Source organism: Phoca vitulina, unplaced genomic scaffold, assembly GCF_004348235.1.
Source record: "Phoca vitulina isolate PV1807 unplaced genomic scaffold, GSC_HSeal_1.0 scaffold5, whole genome shotgun sequence".
Classification (NCBI taxonomy): domain Eukaryota; kingdom Metazoa; phylum Chordata; class Mammalia; order Carnivora; family Phocidae; genus Phoca; species Phoca vitulina.
The window spans coordinates 63,884,355-63,898,113 of NW_022589708.1; the positions used below are offsets into that span (position 1 = coordinate 63,884,355).

At 35.9% G+C, this 13,759-nt stretch overlaps 1 protein-coding gene across 5 annotated transcripts in view; it reads left to right on the top strand.

The window, feature by feature from the left end:
* The window catches only part of TRPC4 (transient receptor potential cation channel subfamily C member 4), a 192,201-nt gene that overhangs the window by 41,131 nt on the left and 137,311 nt on the right, over positions 1-13,759 (top strand). For all 5 annotated transcript variants that reach the window (XM_032403122.1, XM_032403123.1, XM_032403119.1 and 2 more), the window contains one exon: positions 11,311-11,715. In XM_032403122.1, the coding sequence (XP_032259013.1) occupies positions 11,338-11,715 (378 nt within the window). In that variant the 5' untranslated portion in view covers positions 11,311-11,337. The remainder of the gene's footprint in view (positions 1-11,310; positions 11,716-13,759) is intronic.

Sequence of the window (13,759 nt, forward strand, 5' to 3'; positions counted from 1 at the left end):
TCAAGGTCACATGGTTTATTGGCAGAGACAATGACAAATCAGAGACTAATAGAATCATAGAGCCTAACCATCATAGTCATTAAAGATTATCCAATTTATCCATCTATTTAGTTCCTGAATCTTCTCTACAACATTCCCATAAGTTGTCTGTTCAGTGTTTGAATACTGTCAGCAACAGGGAGTTTACTAGCCCTTGAGGTAAGCATTCAATATTTGAACAAATCTTACTATTGAGTGACCACCATTTTGTTGAGAAGAAAGCTTTTTCTTCATAATTTCTACCTCTTGGTCTTAGTTCTGGTTTTTGGAGTTGTGAAAAACATGTCAAGTACCTTTTAAACATAAGAGTCCTGCTAATTATTAAGGACAGCAGAATGTTACTTTTTATAAAATAAACTTTTACTTTGTGATTAAAGACTTTTTTATTAAAACCATTGTATTCTCTTTATCAAAAACCTAGAAAGTGTAGGCCAGAACAAAAATCACCAATTACCCATAGGTAAACTTTCTTAAATGTGAGTGTAGTTACCTCCTTCTTATAGGTTTTATCATCATTGCAGATGCTAATCTTTATTGTATTGAAAATTTTATCCATAATTAGCACTTACCATAATGATTTTTTTGCATGACATTAAGCTTTAATACATATTATTTTAATAGCTACACATTTTTATTAAATAAATATTCAACTCTTAATTGAACTAGCTGATAATTATTGGCTTTTGAATCTCTCCAGTTTTTTCCAACAATAGATAAGTTATTTTTCCTTTTGTGCATACATCATTGCCTATCTTATAAATTAAAACCCCAGGATAGATTTCTGGAAGAGGTATTCCTAGAGTGAAGGGCTTGAACCTTTCCAAAGACTGATACACATATTTCCAATTCCGTTTCAGTTTAAACTATCACCAACAACTTACAAGAGAAGTATTTTCACTGAATCCTTCCTGGTATTGGCTCTTCTTTTATATTTAATCTGAACACATTTGGCATGTAAGATGTTTTATCATGCTGGTAAACTTCTCAGTTTTAGAGGTCAGAAATGTAGAATGCATTTTTTTTTACAATTTTATTTTTTATTATTTGAGAGAGAGAGCACGAGTTGGGGGAGGAGCAGAGGGAGAGAAGCAAACTGCCCACTGAGCAGGGAGCCCGATGAGGGGCTCCATCCCAGGACCCTGAGATCACAACCTGAACTGAAGGCACTTAACCAACTGAGCCACTCAGGTGCCCCTAGAATGCATTTTCAGATGATATATTCCATGTATATTTCTTTTTCTCTGAGGGGGCTGTTCTTTTTACTCTTTGAATCTTAGTGGTTTTCTATTTAATAAACTCTTTTCAGTCATATGTATTTTGAATAATTTCCCTTATTTTGCTTTTTAACTTTACGTGTTATGTGTGAATATTAAGATATTTTGAATTCTATGTATCCATAAGTCTTTCTTATAGTCATTCCTCCATTGTTTTTGCTTAGAAAACTCATCCCTATTGAAATTCCATTTGTTTCAATATTTCACTTTTGAATTCATTTAGAATCCTTTCATGGTGTTCCAAAATAATTATTTCCAAAATTTTTAACCAGTCGTGTCAGTATTATTTATTCTTTTTTCATTCCCTGCACTGATTTGGCATGCTTCCTTGTTGAAACACTATTATACAGTATATGTTCAAGTATCTTTCTCACACACACACACACCCCCCCCACCACTACCACCAACAGCAGTAACATCTAAGCCACGTGGTATCCTTTCTTACCTCTTGCCATAATCTAATTGGTATTTTTAAAAAATAAAGCAGTCATATATTTAGCAAAAATTCTGTATGTGCATCCAAATTTAAGCATTTTTATATTATTTTTGCTATCACTGAAAGATTTATTTCTTTTTCTTTTGGGCTAGAGACTTAACATTACCACCATGACAGTACCTAGACACACGCCGGCACACACACATGTACGTACACACACACAATTTCAGAGACTAAAGGTTGGCTATGGATTGTAGGATCCGAGTGTGGTAGGGTACTTTGATTACATTTTGCTGTTGAATAAGTCATTTTTGAAACTAGGTTAGTTTGTCTTTCTTTGTCTAACTTTGTAAATTACTTATTTGGGACATGCATTGTTTCTCCCCACATTTTTTCTTAATGTTGCTTTCTTTACCATGTTATGCTTTCATTGTCAATAAGCCCAGTAGCTACATCTTTGACACAATGAAAGAAGTACAAATATTTCTGGGATAGTAACAGCAATATGTATACATACATCCTTGTCACAAAATGGCATACATATTCCTCAAAAACTTCAAATTCTACACAATTATGGAAAAAATAGAGATACGGGAAAGACAGGGTAAGATTACTTGAAATATATTCAATACTATAATAATATAAACATATTAATAAACTCAGTAAAATATGAGCAGACATTTAAATCCCCATCAGCATCGTACCACCATCAGAGTCCGAGAGTTTTGCATTCTTAATCACAGGGGTTAATGTTTCCTCTTTCCTGATAGAGACTCTTAATGGTACTCATTTGGTTTACTGGAAGATGATCTCTTAGTTTCCACTCTTGCACAATTCCAAATCAATTAACAACCCAAGTGACCTTTACTTTTTTTTTTTTTAATATTTTATTTGTTTGAGAGAGAGAGAGCACAAACTGATGGGGAGGGAAAGAGAGCACAAACTGATGGGGAGGGGCAGAGGGAGGGAGAGAAACAGACTCCCCACTGAGCAGGGGTTTGATCCCAGAACCCTGAGATCATGACCTGAGCCGAAGGCAGACACGTAACTGACTGAGCCACCCAGGCGTACCCCCAAGTGACCTTTAAAAATGGAAATTGGATCAAGTCACTCCCCAGCTCAAAGCCCTTCAGTAACTTCTTATTGTGCTTAGAATACATTGTGCAAGACTGTTGAATCACAGATCTGTACCTCTGAAACAAATAATACAATATATGTTAAAAAAAAAAAAAAGAAGAAGATAGCAGGAGGGGAAGAATGAAGGGGGGGAAATCGGAGGGGGAGACGAACTATGAGAGACGATGGACTCTGAAAAACAAACTGAGGGTTCTAGAGGGGAGGAGGGTGGGAGGATGGGTTAGACTGGTGATGGGTATTAAAGAGGGCATGCTCTGCATGCAGCACTGGGTGTTATATGCAAACAATGAATCATGGAACACTACATCAAAAACTAATGATGTAATGTATGGTGATTAACATAACAATAAAAATTTTTTAAAAAAAGAATACATTCCAAAATCCGTGCCCCACATTCTGGGCTACAAAGTCACCTCCTCCACTCTTCCCCTTACTCTCTATACTCCAGCCAAACTGGCCCCCTTCCATACTCTAGAATGTTCCTCCTGCCTTACAGTCTTCTCACTTTCAGATCCCTTTAACAGAATGGTTTTCTCTGCACTTTTTACATTTTACATAGCTAGCATTTCATCATCTTTCATGTCACAGAGAGGCCACCCTTGACCACCCTACCTCATGCAGCTCTCCATCTCTTCCCCTCCTGCCATGCTTCTTCATAACCTCTCACCATTTGTTTCCATTATAACCTTAACAAAATTTTAATTGTTCTGTTTTCCCCTTTGCTTTTTTAAATTTTTGTGGGTCTTTTCCAATTGATCATAAGCTCTATGAGTGCAAAGATCTCAGCTTTCAATCACCATGGTATTGCCAATGTTTGGTACACACATTTTGATGCATAGATGTTCAATCAGTATTTTATTCATCCAACAAATATTTATTGTGTACTTCTTATACACCAGACTTTTTTTTGCACTGCACATATATCAAATGAGTAAAAGAGATAAAAATCCTTAACTATTTAAACAATAAAAAATACTCTTTTTTTAATTCTATACTTTCTGTATATTGATCTTATGATCAAATATGGTCTTTGTGTGAAAAATCTTCTGAGGCTGTATGCATGAGACTGATTTTATTTCTTCCTACATCTAAATAATTTTAGTAAGTTATGAAATGCTAGCTTCAAACTTCTGTTTTATTGGGGGAGGAGGTTGTTTCCATATTTTCTAAAAATACCTCATTATCTTCTAGCCTCCAAATTTGCTGTTAAGAGGTCTGATGTTAGGGGCACCTGGGTGGCTCAGTCGGTTAAATGTCCACCTCTTGGTTTCAGCTCACGTCATGATCTCATGGGTTGTGGGATTGAGTCCCACATCAGACTACTCACTCAACAGTCAGCTTGAAGATTCTTTCCCTCTTCCCCTCCCCCAGTCTCTCTCTCCTCCACTATCTCTCTAAAATAAATAAATAAATCTTTTAAAAAAGAGGTCTGATATTAATCTGATTCTTTATTTGAATGCCCTTCTGACAATTTTAGGTAATAGCAGTAAGAGGCATTTTCCAGAGCTGTGAGCTATATATGTGTTGAATTACACATTAGAGTTTTAATTCTTCATCTTCAGCTTTACCCCCAAGCTAACAAAAGCTTGGGGGTAAAGATATTCAGAGAAGAAAAATCGGTAAAAATTAAAGCATTTCACACAAGCTTAATGACTGTTGACTGGAAGTCCAGTTATTCACTGTTGCATTTAATGGGCCACCAAGAGCTAAACCAATTTTAGACAAGCGATTAAAGCAATTTGGCCCTGATAATTTTATTCCTTTACCTAAAATGGCAGTGGAATAACTCTAAAAGTATGGTCAGTAATTCATTGATTCATCAACAATTTTTGGCATTTACCATTTGCTTAGCACTGTGGATGCAAAACCGTGTAAGTCACAATTTCCTATACAGTAAATAAGAAAAGTTCTAAATCTAAGAGGTCCACAGAGTTTATGAAGACCCATAAAAAAGGCCATATAACCCTTCCTTAAGAGGAAGTGAAGAAAAATCCTCAAGTCTATGATACTTCACAGGTTTTAAAACTTGGCAGGAGCTGCCAGAGGCTCAAGGGGAGGAAAGGTATTCCAGTTGTAAAGAACAGTATGAGAAAATGCTTAGAGCTGTAGTAGCGAAGTAGTTTGTTAGTGTAAAATATGGTTTTCCAGGATCAATCTTGGGAAATATGTCTAAGAAGGCACTTAGAAACCAGATCATGGAGTCTGGTATTCCGTAATAATGTCAGTCTGTTTTCCTGTGAATGATTATCAGTCACTTAAGAATTATAAAAGAGTGATTTGATCATATTTACATTTTGGCATGATTAGGTATGTGGCATTGTGGAGGCTAAATAGAGAGGATATAAGAATAATATCAATGAGATGATTTAGAAGGATATTGGCGTGACTATGTAAAAGACAATGAGGAGATAAAGTCAGTCAACAGTATGCACAGGAAATGCTACAGAGCAGTTGAAATATGGCGAGTAAGACTTAAGAAATGATCCTTACTATTATTTAATGTTAGTTGACTTACATTTAAATAGCCACTCATAGTGACTAATGAGTACCACATTGGACAGCACAGGTCTAGAACTTTAGAGAAGTATGGCTCATGAGCATGGATTTTAGAACATATTTAAACATATGGCATTTTTAAAGACATATATGGGTTTTACGGAACATTTCAAATAATGAGTAATAGATGAGAGTAGCTAATGAGAATGACAGTTGGAGGAAAGAGCCATGAGCGGAATAGGCTGGTAGTAACATTTAACATTTAGGCTTTAGATGGAAGGAAAAGAAGCTTGGAAGAACTATGTAGCGAGAGGTCATATTGAGGTTGAAGGTAGAGCATTAGAGAAGAGTATCCTAGAACTCAAGGTGGGGATGTTTTATTTACAAAGGCTTAGTCACAGGAGGCTGCTAGAAAGCCAAGTATTATGTGGCCTGAAGAGCACCAAAATGTATCTGGCAACTAGCAAGACATGACTGACTTTAAGAAAAATATTTATTCCATGACGGCGATAAATACCATGTTGGAGTGAATGAACAAATGGCAGATAAGCTTAAACCTTATAAAATAAAGAAAACCAGAGATGAGAGAGAGAGAATTGCCAAAGATAATTAGAATTTTAAAATAACTAGGTGAAAATTAAGTACACTTGTAATTTGAGAAGAGTTTGGTTTGCAGAGTTTAAGATCTGAGAGAAGGCGGGGATTGATGTGAAGTTTTAGAGCGATGGCAAAGGCTGAATCTTCAGGCAGCCGGAGAGAGGATATCTTTTCCTCTGAAATTTCAGGGGAAGACAGAAATAGATGAATGCACACACACTAACTCTCGGGGTGAAAATTCAAACGTTGACAGCCATATGTATTTTCAAAACATGTTTTCTAAATCCCCTGAGATAAAAATCAAGATAAATAAAATTTTTGCCCTGCAAATGCATTCTTCTAGGTGTGTGTTTTTGTGTTTTGTTTTGTTTTGTTTTAATAGGGATACTTAGGGCTTAATTTTAAGTTTAGTGCTTGTTAAATCATAAGGGCTTCAATTTTAAAAATAAGCATAATCCCGACTTCCTCCGTTAAAATCTTAGGATGTCATAATATTTAGTTAGTAAAGTGTTTTTCCTTTCATTAAGTAATATAACATGAACTTCTTGAAATTCACAGAAGTATCCTTAAAACCCTTCAGAGGAATTTAGTAGTTCATTGTGCTTTTACAGAGAGAGAGAGAAGAGAGAATTTTGTCAGTTAGGTTTTGGTCAAGCTAAGTCACAAAGCATTTCAATGAATTATGTGGCACTTTTGGTACAAGACTTACAACTACTGAAATGCGCATGTAGTACCCTGCCTGAGGAAAGTAGGAAAGGGTCTGGAATTCAGAATAGCAAAAATCAGAACATTTGGCGTTTTTGTGGAGTATGTATCATGTCAAAGATTAGAGATAATGTACTGTACCAGTAGACAAAAAGAACTCTGAATTGGATTGAATGTGAATAAATTATCTTGGAAAATGTCATTTCATATAAGAGTACAGAAAAAGTACAAAAGCAATTTAAATATGTGTAATAGTATCCTAACAAAAAAATGGGAGTCAAATTTCTCACTGAGCCATGAAATCACACCTATAAACATGAATCTTTTGACAGTTAACCATTGCAAAGGGCATTGCATTTTATTCCCTGGTTTACTGTCAAAAGATTCATGTTTACAAGTGTGATTTCATATATATATATTTATTTAACTTTAATAATGTCTACTCAAGAGTGGAGATTTCTGTATATTTTCTTTGTGTTGTTTGGAAGCCCACTGTTCTTTCCACTGTACAACTAAGTCCATCTCCAAGAAATAGGCCTTCTAATTCATATAAAGATGTAGGACCTTTGTTTTTCTGTTTATGTTGCTTAGATAATTGTGGTTCTCACATCTAGTGACATTTTTAAAAAATTTCTCTTGATGGCAAGGTGTAGCTCTCTCCAGCTTTGTGATTGTTTTAATTCCCAACATATTTACGGAAACTAAAATTTAGGTTAATTAAAAATTCACACACAGAATTTGAGGTTTTTCCCATCACTTCCCATCTCTCTTCTGAGTCTTTGAAATGTAACTTGATGAAACAGTCATTTCACTTCTGGATGGTATGTTATAAAGGGGGCATTGAAATAAATTCTGTGATTTCATGGGGGAAAACATCTTTTCCTCCCCAGAAAGCTCATTCTGAAAGTGCAGGACCAGGAACAGGCTTTTATTCACACACTTTAGGTCAGGATCTTCGCTGTACTGAGCCTCCTGTTCTTTCACAGACTTTCTATCCAACAGCAATTCCGGAGTCGCTGACCAGTGTGTCAGCTCAGGAACTCCATCAGCCTTAGCACCTTGCACTCACTATTACATTCATCTTTCACAGTTTCAAGAAGCTAAACTTGATTTTTGTCCTTCTATTAGTATCCCTGCATCTCAAGTAATCTAGTACAGAGACTTGTCTAAAAATTATATAATCTTCCTTACTCTTTTAAAGTTTTAGCCAGAATTGTTTTATGTGTGTGTGTTCTATATTCCATTGTAAATAATTAAATTTCATTTATTTAACGTATTTAAATTCTTAACATATTTAATATATTTCAAATCTGCCTATCCTTCCCAATTCACATCGGGTTTTATATTTGTTTCAAATCAGAGAAATTGAAAGAGGACAGTACCATTAATAGAAGATATTTTTCAGCACTAACTCTGATTCTTCTCACTCATTCCATTGATAGCGTTGTTTGCCTCACTTTACGGATGGCGAAACAGGTTCCCGAATGTAAGGTCTCATGCCCAGTTCACATTTTAAATACAGTGTTGACTAGAATATGTCTTCCTTTCAGGGACGTCTCACATTTTAACCCATCCTTATGGAGTTTACATTTATGACAGTTATCTGGATTAAATGAAACGGATTTAAATAAATCTAATTTCTCATTATCTATCCTCCTCTCCCCCAACTTCTCCAGTACCTTCTATGTTGTCCACCAATCCCTTCATTGTCACCGACATCCTGAGATTTGGAAGGCAAGCTATGCTCACCACTATACCACCAACGCACACCATCCTGCACTTTAAACACAAGAAGTCAAATGCTATTTACTGTCAGGGCACCTGGGTGGCTTAGTCAATTAAGTGTCTGCGTTCTGCTCAGGTCATGGTGATCCCAGGGTCCTGGGAACAAGCCCCACCTCCATGTGTGGCTCCCTGCTCAGTGGGGAGAGTCTGCTTCTCCTTTGCGCTCTTTCTCTGCCCCTCCCCTGGCTCGTGTACGTGCTCTGTCTCTGTCTCTCTCTCTCTCAAATAAATAAATAAAATCTTTAAAACAACCAAAAAAAATGCTATTTACTATCTAATCCTTTATTTGATATTATCACTAATAAAATGAGTAAATGAAATAAAAATAAGATAAAAATATTCCATCTCTAGGCTGATTCCTAATCTTGACTGAGTCACAATTCAAAGTTCTGCTACTGTGTGTGTGTGTGTGTGTGTGTGTGTGTGTGTTCATACCTTCATTTTAACCTGTATTTTTGGTAAGCTACCTTCAAACATTAGTCTTAAGCAAAACAGTTACTGGTGGCAAACCTTGAATTCAACTCTAAAAAGGAATATTTATATATTTTTCCAAGAGTCTTGGGTAAGGACAAAGTGAGGAATTAAAGAGCATATACTGTTGAAATAGAACATATATGCCACTTATTATCATTATGAAACATTTACATTGTAGTCCTGGTAAAATTACAGTGTGAAGCCCATTGACATTGGTTCCACATGCTCTTACAGATGCTGACATGGATTGGGAGGGAAGTGCTGTTGTTCCAGATCAGAAAATTATAATGAGAAATGTAGCATCATAATGATCTTGGTTTATTATAGTTTTAGTTATACAAGAAGAATATTAAATTGTCCTTGTTATCCCATATTATAAATCTATAAATTCTCTCCTATGATTCTAGTGAGTTAAAGCATCTCCAATACTGAAATTATAATCAAGCTTCAAGCAAGTAACTTGCACACTTAAAATTAATAGATTTGAACACCAGTATCACTCTTCATTTTTCTCTAAAAAAATTAATATTGCCATTTAAAGAATTCACAACACCCCCTGTCTGTGGTTGTGGAAATGAATGTATATCATGCTCTGTAGTTGGTCATTATACATCTGAAACACCAAGACTAGGGGCACCTGGGTGGCTCAGTCGTTAAGCGTCTGCCTTCGGCTCAGGTCATGATCCCGGGGTCCTGGGATCGAGCCCCGCATCGGGCTCCCTGCTCCGCGGGAAGCCTGCTTCTCCCTCTCCCACTCCCCCTGCTTGTGTTCCCTCTCTCGCTGTGTCTCTCTCTGTCAAGTAAATAAATAAAATCTTTAAAAATTAAAAAAAACACCAAGACTAATAAAATGTGAAATATTTGAGAAAAATATTCTGGATTATGAGATTCTTACATTTGCTTCATCTATGAAGGGGCCTTAATAAACTACTAAATCTAATAATCTAATAAAAACCAGAAAGGAACAAATTATGAAAAAAAAGTTTTATATATTATATCTTGAACCTAGATATTTGAGAAATCGTGATTAATAATCTGAACATCAAAAAGTGAAACAACTACTTGGTAACTGAAATGCCTATTAAGTTGAGGGGGCATCAAGCAATGTATTATTTCCCAAATTGAAAACATTACATTAAATATAATCACACTTGTTAATTCAACGCATGTTTAAAATAACCTTTAAAGTATTATTCAAATCAGGTTAATTTACTCATAAAATGATTAGGTGTAAAAAGATCAATTAAGATGAATATACATGTTCCGGTACCTAGAATCCCCCATTAATTTTAATATAATAGTAAACGTATGTAAATAAACAGGTGAGTTGAATATAAATGACATAGAATAATAAAATAGTTCAGATCATAAGTATGAAATCAGGAACTAACAGCAATAAAAAATTTATATTCAAAACAATAGATTTTTCTGTAAAGTTGTATCAGTGGTATGATACTAAATCAATATAGTTTCCAGTGACTTTGTTCTTATCAATCTATCTTAAGACGATCTTTTATTTATTTAAAACAATTCCCTCATCTTCAACTGTATCTTTACTGTAACTTCCAAATAATACATTTTGCAATGAATATATTCCTGTCTTGCGCTTTATTGCTTCATGATATTAAGGTAATAGAATTAAGAAAATAGCATTTTCATAATAAACTCTTCCTATATTTAATCCATTTCTAAATTCTTCCTTTGGAAATTGAATTGCTTAGACTCATCTTGATCATTAATATCATCGGTTCTTTCCCCCTCAATGAATTCACTTACACACGGGAAAAAAAAATTATACTCATCAGGCTCAGTATGATATTTTATTGACATTAATATTTTTAATTCACATTAACTTTGATGTCAGTACTTACTAACTTTAAGAAGAGAATACATGACGAATGAAAAGCATTTTGCTAAGATAGTGATATTTCATAGTTTCGACAGCATCTGCATGATTAGCAAAATTGACAGTGAATGATACATTTGAATATCCCCGGTCCAGTTTTAGGGCCTCAAAAATATAGCCTTTAGTTTTCAAGGTTCTCTGCTAAAAACTGCATATATATATGATACATTTTGTAAATAATTTCCAAAAATTACAGGTATATCCTCTGACAGATGTCACTTTTAAAGTAACGTTTTCAATTTTTATTTCTCTTAGATTAGAACTTTGTAATTGTATTTCTAGGTAACTGAATAATGATTAAGTCTGTGTCCACTGTTGAAGGAGAAAAGAACCCTTATCATTTAATAATGGTATCATTGTTGTGATTGGCATTATTGTTAGTTGTTAAGTGTGACGCATCATGATTAAAAAGTGTACTCGCACTAATCCTTGTGTTTTTCGGGTTCTGTTTGCTCTTTCAGAGACAAGGAAATAGCATGGCATGAAACATGGCTCAGTTCTATTACAAAAGGAATGTGAATGCCCCCTACAGAGATCGCATCCCTCTAAGGATAGTCCGAGCAGAATCAGAGCTCTCACCATCAGAAAAGGCCTATTTAAATGCTGTGGAAAAGGGAGATTATGCAAGTGTCAAGAAATCCCTGGAGGAAGCGGAAATTTATTTTAAAATCAATATTAATTGCATCGATCCTCTTGGAAGAACTGCTCTCCTCATTGCAATTGAAAATGAGAACTTGGAGCTCATTGAACTACTTTTAAGCTTTAATGTTTATGTTGGAGATGCTCTATTACATGCTATCAGGAAGGAAGTTGTCGGAGCTGTTGAGCTGTTACTGAACCACAAAAAGCCCAGTGGAGAAAAACAGGTACGTGCCAGAGCACCGTTTTTGATAGATTTTCCTTGCAGAAGGTTTCTGTGGATATTCAAATTCTCTCCAAATTTTAAGAATTAGAAGCACGGAAATCAGAACTCTTAAGACAGAGAGCTAGTGGCAGCTACACACGTCATACCCTCCGACAGTTGCTAGTCCCTGTGCCCCCTGCCCTGGCAAATCAGACCTTTAGGGAGAACTAAAACAACACAAAGGGGCCCACCGTGGCTTCGCATTCATTGGAAACCTTTCTATGTAATGCCCAACCTAGAACGCTGTTTGAGGCTCGGATCTGTGCGTGTGGGTATTTTTCCTCTTGTCTTTTCATTTCACATTCTACCACAGCAAGCTGAATCCGTTTGCTGTTTTCCTGTTTAATCTGTTTGCCTGTTCTGGGATTCTGCATCATACTGCAAAAGTGAATTGGATCACCTAAGTTTGATATTGTTCATTAGCAAACTCTAGTGGATTCTTTTAAATTGAGGCAAATAAAAAAAAAAAAAGGATTACTAGAAAATAACTAAAGCCTGACTATAGGTTTAACAGTATGCCAAAGTGTAGCTATGTCTTAATGTCATCGGTAGAAAGTACACTAAAATGGCACATAATTCTACAGTGTGTGGGGTTTTTTTCCCCATCTTCCTATTTTTGTTGTTGTTCTTTGGCTTTTTTTTTAAACCACTAAGGAAGTGGAGAAATCATAAAAAGGAACGAATAAGGAATCTGTTTTTGTCTGTCTAGACCCTTCTGTCTGTGACTGCCCTGTATCTGAATTGTCTATTGGATCCCTTTTTCCTCTCGCACTGAACTCTTCACTTCCCTGTATCAAATCCAATTGCAAAGACATTGTACATACTGCAGTGGCTCAAAATCTGCCTTTTAAAATAAAATCTTCCAATGTGTGTTATTCCTCTCTAGCCGTTTCTGCTGTATTGGATAATGTGCAACCTCTGCAAAGGACAGACTGTTAGGAGAAGCTACATTCTTTTAAAGCCAGCTCTGCTGTGGCTCCTGTTATCTCTGCTTTACTGGAGGACTTTTTTTCTGAATCCTTGCCATTATTAGCAGAACAACTTCATGGCTGGGTGTCTCCTGAAAAAAAACAACAACAACAAAAAAACTCTCACTGTGTTGTCAGAAGCCTGTGTTCTATGGTACATTTTTATGCCTGCCCACCATTCACCCCTTCCCCTTACCTGAGCCCAAGCTTTCAGAAAGCAACACTCCACAAGGACAATACTTCTCTGCTTGTTGCTTTACTAGCTTTTTGTTGTTGGTTTCATATCCCGTTGTTTGCATGTTACCTTCCCATCATATCACTAAAATTTTACTGGCAGAAAATTCACCTGTTGCATCTATCCTTTCAAACTTGTACAAACGTTGACAGGAGTGGGCAGGTCATGGTAATAGCTCAAGATATATGTTATATCCCAGGTTTTACCACCAAGGGAAGTGCAGGACACAGAGAGGAATGAGCAGGAGTCTGTTTTCATCTGTGTAAGTTCAGGTGCTGCTTTTGCACCTTGTGATTTTGAAATTTCTTCTACAGTCATACCCCATGGTTTCTAACAACAACGACCTTATGTTGTACACCCTCTTGTCTATGTCTATATAGGGGACCATGAGACAGATGTTGTGACTGTGGTCTAGATCATTTTAGATTGCACCAAGTCTATAGAACAAACTTGCCATTAAGTGTACTTTTTACATTTATTACTAAATAACTTTAGCTCTGTTTTCTAGAGAACACTGGCCAATGTCTCTTTAGCAAATGACATTTGTGCTGGCCAGAGTAATTTGGTGTCTGGAAAAGATATCTGCTATTATGAAAGTGTTTGTTGGAAGATATTCAACTTCTGAGCTCAACGCTAGTCTCACAAGTAGGTCCTGGCTCCTTACAGGCACTTGATCTGAACCCTGGTTATTAACAAAAGGCAGTAAAGGTTTGCAGTCTGCCAGGAGTCAGAAATATCTCAGGCCATGTGTTTCTGGAAGATTACTCTTGTATCTATTTGCTGGCCAAGAATTTTCCTTTTGT